This window comes from Neomonachus schauinslandi, chromosome 5, assembly GCF_002201575.2.
Source record: "Neomonachus schauinslandi chromosome 5, ASM220157v2, whole genome shotgun sequence".
NCBI classification, from domain to species: Eukaryota; Metazoa; Chordata; class Mammalia; order Carnivora; family Phocidae; genus Neomonachus; species Neomonachus schauinslandi.
Genome location: NC_058407.1, coordinates 29,139,483 through 29,154,859, shown reverse-complemented (window position 1 = coordinate 29,154,859; position 15,377 = coordinate 29,139,483). Strand labels below are relative to the sequence as shown.

Below are 15,377 nucleotides of genomic sequence, written 5' to 3'. Positions count from 1 at the left end.
ATTGTGTATCCAGCAAGTCCCAAAGCTGGCATTTGAATGCCCTCCCTTTTGTTCTCTCAGTATGTTCTGTACAGAGTTTTGTCATATTATCTGGAACATATTATTGCCTCTACATTTGTTTGCATGTCTGTTTCCCTGTACTAGATAAAAAAGTCCATGAGAACAGTAGTCATTTTAAGGATAAGTTTTGTATCTCCAGAGCTTAGAGTACAGAGACATTTCAACTCTGTACTCATAAACTTTTGCAATGGGAATTCTACTCATTTTTCTACACCCCCTCGCTATGCCATTCTCTGTGTGGGAAAACCTTCTGGTGTGAGTCCATCTGAGTACCCCCAAGGATGACACTGACAAATTTTAAGAAGAAATATAGACAGATCATAGAATCATATTTAGCATCAGGAACTCTTTCTCATTAACTAAAAGGCTCTGGTTTAGATCACCATCCGGCTGTACAAGATGGAGTCCAGCGTTATGGAATGCCTTCCACTTGGCTGCTCCCGAGGACTGAATGAGAAGAAGTCTATGTTCCAATAAGTACACAGACAAGAATCAGAACAGGCTCACTTTAAACCCCGTGTGAAAAACTTAACAGCTATGTGATCTCTGACAAGTTCCTACCATTTTTGAGCTAGTTTGCTCAGTAAGAAAGACCTAAGACCTTTACACGGAGGTTGTAGTAGTCGAATGAGAGAATGTGAGGTGGGCATTGTGACCCACAGATAGTCTGTGCCCAGTCAGTGTAAAATATTACCACTCTTCCCGTCATCAAAATCAGCCATCATTACCTTACCACCCTGAACTGCTGTGGCCGGCTCTGACAGACATAGATTCTCATCTTGCTAACAGCATAGTGGATTCTTTGTTCTAGAAATGCATTCCACCACAGAGGTTCGGAGTAATGATGCTAGATAAATATTTTTGTCCCAAATCTTTGGTTATTTGATCATTGCCATCATGCCAAAGCTGAATATTAAAACTGCTTTATATTTGAATACAAAATACATGTATATCTCCTGCTTCAAAGATCCTATGACAAAACTCTCTGTGGGTCATGTGGATTGCCTGTGGCATTGAGGTAGGACCAAGTGGACTTAATTCAAATCAGCCTTGATGGACCTGACCTTCGTTGGTGTGTGGGCCCAGAACCCCTGTGAATTCAGGCCCCTGTGGAGAAGAGCCATCGATCAGTCTGGGGGTGGACTCCTCCTCCTCCTCTTCTTCAGCTTCCTCTGGCGGTGGGGGTGGGGTAAGGAGCTCTCTGTTGCCAGAAGGCATCACTGTAGCTATTTCAATCTGAAAAAGAAACAATTTCATCAGGCAACCTTCTTAATCACCCATCCTATGAGGCAGGGACACAAATTTTAAAAGTATCAATTTTGGCCACAAGAGGTCGCTGGTGTTCTGAAGTGCAACACTGCGGGGCCCGCTTGCCTGGCTGAGCACATGTGGTTCGTTACTGTTATTGTTGGTTTTAATTAATTTTGCTTCTCAAATCTTAGTGATAATTTCCAATGCCCATGGTTTTTTGGGGTTTTTTTGGTCATCTTGCTTTTTCAAACATTCTTACATGTTTATTCATTTTTTTTAAAAACCTCAGTTATTGTTTTGTAAATACATAGCTTTGCAAGAATGCATTATTGTTGTGGAAGACTCAAATTAACCCAGCAGTGTGCAGAATAAAGTCCCAAAGGCCCTTTACCCTGAAGCTCTGATTCCATTCCCTTTGAAGATAACAACCATTAAGAAATTAAGGTGTATGTTCCTTTGAGTCCTTTTAATCCTTGGTTTCCTAGATTCAAATATTCTGGGTTTGTTTGTTTGTGTGTGTTTTTTGTTTTTGTGTGTTTTGTTTTTGTTTTTGTTTTTTACAATTTACACTTCTTCCATTGTTTTACTGTAAAGCATCCTTTCTACCAAAAGAAAAATATATATGGAGATACGAAAACTATATGATTTGATTATGATGTGCCATTTCTCATATACTTTCAATATTATTTTGAGTAACAAGTATTACCAACAATATTTGGGCTTGTTAAATTGACCTTGTTGAAAGCTTTGACAATAGAGGGAACTTATTAAAATTGAAAAAAATGCTCAAATATTTTTTCAGGGATTGTATCTTAGATTATATTTGGTTTTCTCTTCTTGCATATTTTAGGTAATGAGTAACTACTCTTAAGAACACTGTTTGCATTTAGAATAACTCCTTCCTCTCAAATCCCTTCCCATGCCTCAATGTCTATTCCTCTGTATTATTTAATAAATGTCTACCTCCCTGACAACCCTGTCACCTTAGACAGGAAATCTGCTCAAGACAGTTTGTTGGCAACATGCAGCGCCAACTTTTAGGGGCATACTTTCTTCATGACATCCCCAGAAATCCCAGATTCTCCTTTTACCACCCTGATAGGGCTGCTTGATCCTTCCCACACTTCATTTGCATTTATTAAACAGGCAAAAAACCCCACACAAATTACCTTCTAATTTATTTAATGTCAAAATGACATGCGCAGTATTAATTTTATGTGTAAAATAAATACATAACTAGGCCAGATATTTTCTGAGTATTTTAAAGAGATGTTTTAGATAATCACAATATTTTAAGATATGTTTATTATTTAATATCATTTTTAAATAAATTTGAATACATTGCTTCACAAATGAAAATTATCCTTTTAAAGGATAAACTCTTTTGTCAGTTCACACTTTTGAATTGTGTCTCTTTCTATGTTTCTGTAGGGTCTCCCCATTTCCGCCCTTCCTACACTGTATTTTAATGACCATCAGTTTTCTGCCTATCCAAGCCCATTAGATGGTACACTCTATGTTACATGTTTTATATTTGTACCTCAAGGTTTTGGCATAATAGGTGATCAACAAGTACTTATTAAATCAATTTTAAAACTGCTTGTCCAAAATATATCTAATTCACAGCTTTATATTTAATTTCAGAGATTTTACTGATAAGAATTACTCATAAGAATCACTTAAAGCATGAAATCAAACCAAAAGCAACTCATACTGTATTTGGTGAATTAGGAAGCCATACATGAAGATTTTGTAAAACTTGGTCAGAAATCTCCACTTGAGAAGACTGGGCACACTTCCTTAAACAGGGAGACATACGGTTTCCATCTGCAGGATCAGAATTAAGCAGATTTAGAAGGAATAGACCTGCAGAGACCAAAAGGAGGCTCCAGGAAGAGCGGAAATGGAGACAGATGTTTCATGGAATGGAGGCAGCCTAAAGGGAGAAACACATTCCAGACACGTCGCCTTGAATCTTTAGCTTTGCAGGAAAAATGTTTGCACATACTTTCTATAGATAATTGTTTTTCCACTGATCTGACATGAAGCTGTAAGATCTCACTTGTCATCCAATATAACGAGACAAAAACAGCTTTTGTGTTTATCAGAACCTGTTTTGTTCATGCTTACTTGCTAATAAAATGTGAATGTTGAATAGTTTTGAAGACGAAGGGAAATGAATGCTTTTTCAGCTCAGCAAAATCCCAGAACTATAAACTCAAAGTGCTGTTCCTGGTAAGCTGTTTGCGTTGCAAACACATTTATTCTCACTATTGGATAGAAATGGTTTAGGCTTCTGTCTTTTTTTTTTCCTTCTTCTAACAATTTCCATACTGTGATATGAAGTTGTGAGGCAATGCATACAAAGAGAGGAAGGCAGGGAAGCATGAGCACCTGGCTCTCCATGTGGCTGACTTTTATGCTTATGCTACAGAAACCTAAATTTGGGGATAAACACAAATGGCCAGAAAACATCCCTGCCCCTTTTTCTCAAACTACAACTGCAACCCTCAAATGCAAATATAACCGAGGCTCTGATATAAATATTCATTCTTCCTGAATTTTCCTCCGTTATTTTTCCTTTTACTTCCTTGTTTTACTCTGACCTGTTCCCCACTAAAATGTTTAAACCATTTTATTATATTTACCTGAATTTTGCAAACAGTAAATACAAAGGATCACTCCTGCCCATGGCTTTGGACTTATCCATCCCTGCGCTTGCCTATCTTCTCGACATGGGACCAGCAGGGCACATCTCTGAGTTGCCTGGTTTGTAGTAAGTTGTCAATTTCTATCCCCTTCCTACCGGGCTTTAGAGCTATAGATAGTTTATGTCATGGTGGACTGTATTTAGGAGTACATTCCATGCCTGTGAAAGAGTATGTCTGCACCAGAGATGACAAATGCATAGCCCAAAGACAGTGACCTGGGTAGAGGGACGTGTCAGCAGATGTCAGGTTGGAGCGATAATAGTGCCAAGAAGAGTCATCAGGCCTGCCTCAGCCTCTGCACCCCACACAGCCTTCAGTCCTTGTAAGTAACCTAGCACCCCAGTACAATCTCAGGGAAAAAGGGGTTGACATGACCCTCAGGTGTCTTAGATAAAGTTTTTGCTCCCTGGAGACATCAGGACACTCAGTAGAAAATGATTCAGTTACCTTTCTTGCACCAGATGATGTGACTGAGACTTTTACCAGCAATATTTATATCATTTAAGAATACTGCAAAAGATTTGAGACTTCCATTCTCCAATAATCAGAAGAGTTATCCACAGAAAAGTCTTTCTATGAAAGTACACAGCACCATTTTAAGTGGTAACATTTGGTTATAAATAATTTTAATCAAATCCATTTGTCTTTTAGCAAAAAACATATCTAAATGACCCGTAGACCATATTGCTACCATTGGGTCTACTTAATATGTTTGTCTTAATTTCAGAGTAAAAATATGAAAAAATAGTGCATTTGGAAACAACGGTCATACTTCTTCTTGACTGCTTCCCTTTGCCAGGGAACCCTGTCAGTACTGACTTCTTCTTGAACATGCTCCTTATACCTGTTCAGGATGGTCACAAGGCATTTTCTGCTCCTAAGCATGTGTTTTGACTAATAAAACGTAATGTGTGTTTTTTTTCTAATATTTTGATATCTTTTGATCTCAGCACTTAATCTGCAGCTAAATTTCCAATAAGGAACTTAACAAAAATGTCACATATGCAATAACAGAAAGAAAGCTATGAAAGAGTTCAGGATACTCAGATTTGATACCTACCTTCATGAATGAATGCAAAGATCACTGAATGAAAGAGTGAAATTGTAAATGATGGAAGGTTTACCAGTCTTTATAATTATCTAATCAGCCAGAATGAATGTGCCAAGCCTCACACTTAAATTATGATCATTATGTCCACTTTACTTGTCAGTATTATTTTCAAACATCTATCAATACATTTTTTTTTTTCCTGTGTCCACCACCATCACCATAATCTAAGTCCTACCCTGTCTTGCTGGGAATACAACAATAGTTTACTTACAGGAAGTTGGCACCTCCTCCATTATATATTCACTCTGTAATGAGAATAAGCTCTTAAAAAGGCAAAGCTAATCATGTCAACCTCTGCTTAAAATCCTTAAATGGATTTTTATTCTTTTTTTAAAATATTTTTGTTATTTGACAGAGAGAGAGCGCAAGCACAAGCAGGGGGAGCGGCAGAGGGAGAGGGAGAAGCCGGCTCCCCACAGAATAGGGAGCCCGATGCGGGGTTCGATCCCAGGACCCTGGGATCATAACCTGAGCTGAAGGCAGATGCTTAACTGACTGAGCCACCCAAGCACCCCTGGATTTTTATTCTTAATAGCCACCAGAACAGTGTTCTTGCAAAAACACAGAAACATATTAGTTAAGAGGAAGGATTCTGAGGAGGTGAGCTTGACTCTAGCCTACCTCTGAGACCTTGGGTGAGTTACTTTATCTCCTGAGCCTCAGTTTCTCGATCTGTAAAATCCTGGTATATCTAGTAGATGGTACAGCTGTGTTAGGATGAAAATGTCAAAACATATAGTAAGTGCCATGGAAATTTACTATTATTATTTGCTATTTATATTTTTGCTATTTTTATTTTATGTTTGCTATCATTATTAAAATAAATCCAAAACCCTTTGACTTACAAGGTCCTGCATGGCTTGGCCCTTCTAGTGTCTCCTTCCTCCATATCATATCAATGGGCTCTTCTACTGCACTGGCCATCTTTAATTTCTTTTTTTTTTTTTAAAGATTTTATTTATTTGACAGAGAGAGATACAGCGAGAGAGGGAACACAAGCAGCGGGAGTGGGAGAGGGAGAAGCAGGCTTCCCGCGGAGCAGGGAGCCCGACGTGGGGCTCGATCCCAGGACCCCGGGATCATGACCTGAGCGGAAGGCAGACGCTTAACCAACTGAGCCACCCAGGCGCCCCGCCATCTTTAATTTCTTATTATCCTTGTTCTATAAGACATTTACATGTACGAGTTGTTCTGCTTGGAATTCCCTCCATTCCTCATCTTTTTTTCCCCAATCTTATTTTATTTTATTTTTTAACAGCTTTATTGACAATACAGTAAATCCATGAAGAAAAAGAAAGTAAAAGCATGTATACACTGAAATTCTTGTTGACTCATTGATATTCACTTAAAGATGAGGATATAATTGTCCCTATTAGCATACAAAAAATAATGCAGATTTTAGTGTAAATATTAATAGGGTCTGGGATAGAGTCACAGTGAGGCCTCCATCCCAAGAAATTGAAGTGACTTCGGATTGTTCTCATGATATAAAACTGACCTTGAAAATGCACAGGAAAAAACCCATTCCTCCCAAGTGTTTGGGAACAGCTTCCTGACTCTTGACTTACTAGTGGTAATAGTACAGCTGAAGAAAGAAAAAATAAAATGAAGAGGGTGGCAGCCTAGAAAAAATCAAGTTCAGGAAAGAATGGTTTATTATTGTGGCCAGCATTGTTTGAAGGAGAGAAATATTAATGGGGCACCTGGGTGGCTCAGTCGTTAAGCGTCTGCCTTCGGCTCAGGTCATGATCCCAGGGTCCTGGGATCGAGCCCCGCATCGGGCTCCCTGCTCGGCGGGAAGCCTGCTTCTCCCTCTCCCACTCCCGCTGCTTGTGTTCCCTCTCTCGCTGTGTCTCTCTCTGTCAAATAAATAAATAAAATCTTTAAAAAAAAAAAAGAGAAATATTAAATTTGTTGAATATACACAAAAGTCACTAAAGAGATCATCTCTGGTATCAAAAGAAGTTTTATTGGATCTCATCAGGGACTAGATGAAAATAACTAGCATGAATTGAATATTCACTATGTGAGAAACTGTTATGATCTTTCCATTGATTCACATGTTATTATCAGAATAACTCTTTGTAGAAGGTGCAGTAATTGTGCACATTTAATAGATTTGTAAACTGAGACCCGGGATAGGAGGATCAAATAAATTGTCAGAGGTTACATGATTTCTAAGTAGTAAGGCCAGGATTTGAATCTAATTAGTGCTGCCATAAGACTGCTTAATTTACCTAATTTTTATTCTGTACTCAGCCAAATAAATTTCTGCTGAATAATCTAGCTTCTTAGGTACTGCGTTCTGAGAAAGAGGGGTTCCAGTTCATGGAAGAGAGCCTCATCATCACGGCCTTCACATTATAAATTCATAAATGGACTTTCTTGTACAAATTTTAAGCCTCATGTAATTTTTGCTTGGCATCCTTCATCAACCTACAATCTGATTTGATCATCACTGATTATGTTAGTCAGTTGCTGATCCTGAAGGCTGAAGACCATACCAAGGCCATGTTACCCTGTGGGAGCACTTGACAGTCTTTCAATCTTCCCCTGATATTGACAAGTATGAAAAATATCACATAACATTGATGTAGATGGGTTGTAAAATTCAAGTAGCATTTATTATAATTCTCACTTTCATGAGAAATAAGTATTATGTCAGAATGAAACTTTAGTCTGGTTAAACATGATGGCTAAGACAATTCCATGTATTCACCACAGTTTCATTTTCCTCCTGGGCATTCAGCTCCGGTACATTTTCCACTTTCTTTGGCTCTGGCTTAGGTCATGTGGCTAGTTTTAGCCAACTGAACGGGAAAGGAAGTAATGCAGCACATCTGGTCAAATTAGTGAGGAGCAAGGATCCTTTCTCAATCTGTCAACAGAAGATACCACAGTGTGACCTTGAAGGTGAAGATGGTGAAGGTCTAGCATGAAAGAAGTTTGAATCCCTGAATAACTACTTGAAGGACTGTAAACCTATTGACCTGCATTGGACAGTCACGTCAGCAAGTTATAAATTTTTATTGTGCAAAGCCATTGGGATTTTGGAATTGTTTGTTACAGCTGCTAATGTAACTTGCCCTAATATACATCTTTTCAATTTTTGTTTTCTTATCCATTTCTTATTCATACTGAGGGAACAATTTTTAATGCTTTTATGGGTTGATTTACCTAGCACATATCACTGACATTAGAACAAAAATAATAAATGCCTGTTTTTTTGTCACTCTATCCTCTCTGATTTCTTTTTTACAAACAACTGTTCTTTGGTCTTGCTTATTTGGTGGAGTACTTACTGAAATAATTCACATTTGAGTGAATTCACCATTATTTCAATTTATTTATTTTTAAAGCTGAGTATTTTATAAACTGGATTAAATCAGAGTTAACAAATCTATATAAATCAGAGTTAATAAATCTATATAATGAGTAAATGTCTATAAGTCCAATATCAAAATTAGTTAATGGCTTTCTATTTGCTTCCAAAGTCATACAATCATAATATTTGATATTGACTTACTAGGATGTATTTATGAAAACATGTGAATTCTTTCATGTTTTTAAAAATCTATCCTAATAGATGGTGATTCATCATAAATTCATAACTCTAAATGGTAATGCTTCTTTGTATTCAGTGTAATGTTTAAGTGTGTGTCTCTTCTGGGACCACAGTATTTTGTTGTTCACATGTTTGTTTTCTCATTTCCTTTCCTTTTTGTCAGAAAATTTGGCAATATTCCACTTTTAGTTGCCAGAAAAAAATTCTACTTCAGTTTTATCCCAGTTTATCGAGGTCTCCATTCACCATCATTCTGTTAGGCTCCAGAAACTTAATAGATTTTCAATATCCTGGTTCTCACAAAATGTATCATCTAGTTCTAATTGAATGTCTCCAAATAATATTGGTAGAGAATTTGGCAAAGGCTTTAGAAATATTATCTAATAACAAAGCCAGTTCACATTCCCTTTCCCCTTACTGCCTTTGCTCCCCAAGTAAGGATACCAGAAAGACAATTTAGTGAAGGCTGAAATCAGTAATCTCATGAGGATAGGGTTAGGGGGAGAGTCAATCACAATAATTGAAAACAAGAAGTTGGACTGAAAATCAAGAGATTTGGAACTATCTTATAATAGTTTTTTTTTTTTATGATGGAGTAATTTAGTTTTTTTTTTAAGTTGAAACTTAAAAAGTTGAAATCTTTCCTATCCTAACACAAAGCAAATTGTTCCTTCTAATACAGACTTTATTGATTCACAAAGCATAATAAACCATGCCTTTTAATATGTAGAACTTCTTTGCATAAAATTGCTATTCACTCATGGTGATGATGATGATGATGTATATATTATCAGAGGGTAATAATAGACATTTTGAATAGGAAAATATGTGCATTTATAGAGGATGTCCCAGGGAGGACCAGCTAATAGCCAACTGCCTTTGAAAGAGATAATTAGTATGTTAATTTGTTTCTACTGTCCAATTTCAATGGTAAAGCCTTACAAAATTTTACAAATTTAGAAACCTTTATCTTTTAGGGGCAGAATTACTTTAAAGAAATCCCAAAACTGTACTAAACCAGAAAGCTAACCTGAATCCTCCTACTGCCACCAATATATTATCTGTAGTCTCTGCAGTATCACTTGGGAAGCTAATCATGATCAAAAGATTGTTGATAACCATAGAACCAGGACAAAGGACTCTAGGTAGGTCAGCTCTTTAATAGCTTTGCTCTTCTTCTCATATATGTTAAGAAATCAAGTTATAATATATATTTGCAACCATGCCCTCTACTTTAAAGCCCACATTGAATGTGAGCAGAGTCTGGCATGATGTCACTGTGATTATCCTTTAGAGCTCCTCTATCTGTATCTTATATTGGCCGCATTGACATCCAAAGCCAGTGATTGTACAACCTGTTGGGTGACAACATTACCAAGCAATAATCCTTGCACTATTTCCATGCCTGTGGGTATGGATGTTGACAAACACAGGGCAAGTCTGTTTATTCCTGGCAGACTCAAGACAAGGTTAACCAGAACTTGTCTTAGGAGTATTAAAATGATATATTTGTGGAATTGGGGAAGATCCAGTGTAAGGCATATTAAAAGAGAGTTAGGCAGGAAAATAACAGGTCAATTTCAATCTTAGTTTAGGAGAACATGTCCAGGACAAGATTACTCAACTCGAAAATATGAAGAGTTCCAAAAATTTTTTGAACAATGTTACTTCTGGAAGATTTATAATTTACTAATCTTTTTTTTTTTAAATTAAGATTTTGTTTATTTATTTACTTTAGAGAGTGGGAGGGGCAGAAAGAGAGGGAGAGAGAGAATCCCAAGCAGACTCCATGCTGAGTGCAGAGGTTCAGTCCCAGGACCCTGAGATCATGACCTGAGCTGAAATTAAGAGTTGGATGCTTAACAGACTGAGCCACCCAGGTGCACTTAATTTACTAATTTTTTTTAAAGATTTATTTATTTATCTGAGAGAGAGTGAGTGTGAGTGGGGAGAGGGGCAGAGAGGGAGAATCTCAAGCAGACTCGCTGCTGAGCGAGGAGCCAACTCGGGCTTGATCTCATGACCCACGAGATCGTGACCTGAGCCGAAATCATGAGTCAGCCACTTAGCCAACTGAGCTACCCAGTTGCCCCCCCCCCTTTTTTTTTAAAATCTGTCCTTATGTTAGATGCCACAAGACAAAATCTACAGGACTATGTTAGAAAAGCAAAAGTCTGGACCAGAAAGAAATGAGAAGGCATACATCTAGCACACAGTCCTAGGGCAGTATGGTGACCAAATTAAATGCAGATTCAAATAATTCAGAAAAAAAATAGCAACTGACACTAAAAGAAGAGCTGAGGGAAGTCAAACACCTAATCTGGGCCCATCCCGAGAGATTCTGATTTCAATAGTCTGAGGTGTGGCTGAGACATTAGGATTTCTAAAAACTCTAGAGGTGATTCAAATATGTGGCCAAAGTTGAGAACCACCATGCTAGAGAGGAAATGTACTCCACTGAATAGGATGTAGAAGACAAAAATGCTAATTAAGTCCTGGAACTTTAAAAGGTTAGTAAAGTCTTGATGAGAATGTGGTAGAAAGATTGTTTTACACTAGGCTCCCAGGGGCCAGAGTCTTTACAAACATTCATGACAGCTTCAGTTCAAGAATCTGCTGAGGTTGATGCTCCAGTTGAAAAAAAAAAAAATGGGGAAAAGGGGAAAGCTCTCTGGGAGGTAAATTTCTTGGATTCCAGAGCAGGAAGCCAAGGAGAAGCCATGACATAGCTTTCAGGCTGAAGAATCCCACCGGCTGAAAATTCTTGCTTACAAGATCATCTGTCACCTGAGTGAATACACAAGGCAGCATCAGGTGCCAGAAACCCAGGGTTTAGCCGGAAAATAGACATTCAAAGGCTTTGAGTTGAGGAGGAAACTTCTGATTGACCTGGTGACTGGGCTGGCTGCCATCATATGTTTTTGAAAACATTCTGGAAATCAGGACTATCTCAAATGCTACACTGAGAAAAGAGCCATTATATTAGAGGATGTTTCCTAGTTCAGTGCTACTCAAACAATGGCTCCATCAGAATGGGAGGAGTTAAATCCCTGATCACTGATCCTCTAGAGTTTCTGATTCATTAGGTCTGGGGTGGGACCTGAGAATTTGCATTCCTGACCAGCTCCCAGATGGTGCTGATATTGTCTGTTCAGGAACTACATTTTGAGAATAGCTACTCTAAGAACAGTACAACAGTGCCATAATTTAACTCCTGATGGAAGATTCCTCCAAGTGTTTGAGCTCAAAATCTGCAAACTAGGGACAATAGACATAAGCTGACCAACATCTGGATGAGGCTAAACCAGGATTTTTTTTTTCCATCTCCTAATTTTTCTTAGGTACCACAAAGTCTCTTCCTGAGTGTCTGCCCACAATATGTGCTGGTTTTAAGGAATATACTTTTGCTCAGAATAATTATTTTGGAGACTCAGGATTAACTTGTTCTTTAGGATCAGTTGCAGGGTGCCTGGGTGGCTCAGTTGTTAAGCGTCTGCCTTCGGCTCAGGTCATTGTCCCAGGGTCCTGGGATCGAGCCCCGCATCGGGCTCCCTGCTCGGCGGGAGGCCTGTTTCTCCCTCTCCCACTCCCCCTGCTTGTGTTCCCTCTCTCGCTGTGTCTCTCTCTGTCAAATAAATAAATAAAATCTTAAAAAAAAATAGGGTCAGTTTTGTGATAATACTGTGTGTGCACTTAATGCTCCATTCTTTTTATTTATTTTTTATTATTTTTATTTTTATTTTTTAAAGATTTTAAAAACTCAAACATAGGGAGTAGGAATCCAGGACCCAGTCACTCAACACTGTGACAAACGACTTCTTAAGGATGAAACAGGTGTATACGTGAGAAACACCCACTGCCAGTGGTTTCTTTGATTATTCTTTGTAGTGTGTGGTTTAATAGTTTAAATGCCCAGGCAAAGTCAGGATGGGAAACAAATGTCCTCACCGATATATTCACTTGGATTAGGATGCTCACTCTGTCGGTCAGTTCCTAACGAGTAAGCCCAGGCCTTCAGCAGATAATATTTAAATTATAGGTCTGCTTCTCATTAAAAAAAAAAGGAAGTCCAGAATGTTATTTGGATTTTCACTCTAACACAGACTAAGGTGTTTGTTAAACAGAATGGAATTTTAAATTTATCTTTTTGCAAAATTGTCCCACACAGTTGATAATAAATCTTGAAGCTCTTCTTTGTCGTTACCATTATGTCAACAGTTGGCTTCGAAAGATGTTAAAAGGCTCTGAGATATCAACCTGGTTACTAAAGATGTATTCTTAAGGGTTTCATAGACTGGCATGTGGATATCTTAAGTGCAATGGAATTCTTCTCTAAACATGAGCCTAGTGCTCCAATTGATTTAAGTGATCCATATTAATTATCTCAAAGAAAGTGACCATGAAGACTGGCAGTGAAAGCTGTATCTTATTTTCTATTTTATCTTGAAAATGGATGAGGAAGAAATGTGTTTGGTGCAGATTGCTCAAGCCCCACATTTTTCAAAGTAGCTTTCAGTTCAGAAGGATTGTCTTACCTCTCTCTCCCTTAAATACTTTGACAGCTAAGACAGATGGCTTAGATATTGTGTTAATTATAATCACTTGAAAATTCTTGTTTTTCTGATTCCTAACAATCAAATTACTTAATTTCAGAGGAAAGAAAGCTTAATATTGGACACAGCTAAAAGAAGGAAAGATTAAAGAGAAGAAGAAGGAAAATAATGGAAGCTTTTAATGCCAAAGTCTCTCTGGTTTGGCATTAAAACAATCTGGTTTAAATATTACTCTGAAACTTAACTAGCTGAATAACCTTGGGCAAAATTCTGATCCTCAGTTGCTTTTAATAATAATAATAATAATAGAATAATTTATCATTTCAAGGGACAGTTATGAGATTTAACTTACGTTTGTGGTCTCATAAATAAGGTCTAACACAAATACAAACAAGTAACTGACAAAGATAATCAGTGTTCTTTTGTTTCCTGAGGGGCTTATATAATTGTATATGTTTGTTGCTACATTTTTTAAAACTTTCCAATAGTTTTAAAATAACATTCAAATAGTTTAACACTGTTTTTAAAAGAAACATATGGTAAGTCAATCAGACAACCATATTAAAAGCTCATCAGCAAAATTCTTCCCTCCCTTCTTCCAGAGTGTCTTTGGTGAAGAGAAAGAGTGAAGAGGAAGATTAGCTTTTATTTGTTGCCAAATTCTGAAAAGAACATTTAATTCAGGTTGAGTTTAAGTTACTTCTAACAATAAAAAGTGTTTTATATGCCAACTGTAAGTTTGAAATTTTTTTTTTAATTTTCTTTAAAGATTTTATTTATTTATTTGATAGAGAGACACAGTGAGGAGGCAACACAAGCTGGGGGTGGTGGGGTGGGAGAGGGAGAGGCAGGCTTCCAGCTGAGCAGGGAGCCTGATGCGGGGCTTGATCCCAGGACCCTGGGATCATGACCCCGAAGGCAGATGCTTAACGACTGAGCCACCCAGGTGCCCCAAGTTTGAAACTTTAAAATGTATTATATAAACTGGCCAAAGTGAGACATCGTTTCAAATATAAGGATAAAAGTATTCCATGCCTTCTCACCAGAGGAAGTAAATAGTAAAAATATTACTAATTTAATTACTTTTTGTTCAGAAAATACAGAGATGGTTTTTGAAATAAGCTAATTGTTAGCATTACCAAAGTTCTATACCAATTTATCATATTTAGATAACCTAATTAAAAATACTTTTTATATATCATTATGTATAGTGGACATTCATTCTGTAGGTAGCCCAAAATTCATTTGATTCTACTTAAGCAATTTCTAGTGTTACAGGACATCAACATTTATTCTAAAATTATTTTCATGGCACCATATTACCATGATGGCAACTGAAAAGAAACCATTGTTCAACTGTTACTGGATACAACTGCCTTCACTGAGTTTTTGGTCCATTTCTACAACTCCACTAAATTTAATTTTCATTCCTTTGATGAATCTTACAGATTCTGCATCTCTAAAAGCTATTTTTTTAAGCTTAATGAATTTGTTTAAATGGCAGTTTTCCTTATAAAGATGATTTTAAACAATTTAGCTACTTGTTCTCTTAATGAAAGAGGAAAAAAATGGGCAAATTTTAAGATCAATGGAGAGTATTAACAAGGAAAGCATCTCTCATTCAAAAAATTTCCTATTGGTCAATTATTACTGATATCCCTTTATTAGTCGTTACTGTTATTTATTTATGAAAGTATATGAGGCAGTTCTAAAAGCATGTGTGGCAGTATTCAATCTATATGAGGACATTAGGATGATAAGAAAGTAAAGGTGAGGAAAGTAATATAAAATGAAGAGGGGTGCATGGGTGGCTCAGTAACTTAAGCATCCTACTCTTGGTTTCAGCTCAGGTCATGATCTCATGAGTCCTGAGATAGAACCCCACCTCGGGCTCCTCGCTCAGTGGGGTGTCTTCTTGAAGATTCTCCCCCTCTATCCCTTCCCCTACTCATTCTCTCTCTCTCTCTCAAATAAATACATCTAAATAAATAAATAAGTAAAATGAGAAAAGAATAAAGCAAAAACGTAAGCCCCAGATTTTGAGCAAAATGACAAGCACAATTAGTTACAAGATGTAGAGTCCCCCCAAAATAAGCAATTTCTTTAAAATTTGCAATCCATTTGGA

At 37.3% G+C, this 15,377-nt stretch overlaps 1 protein-coding gene across 1 annotated transcript in view; it reads right to left on the bottom strand.

The window, feature by feature from the left end:
- EPYC (epiphycan) overlaps positions 1 to 15,377 on the bottom strand; it is a 31,511-nt gene that overhangs the window by 11,115 nt on the left and 5,019 nt on the right. Inside the window, exon 2 of the mRNA XM_021687523.1 lies at positions 1,125 to 1,296. Coding sequence (XP_021543198.1) covers positions 1,125 to 1,296 — 172 coding nt within the window. The remainder of the gene's footprint in view (positions 1 to 1,124; positions 1,297 to 15,377) is intronic.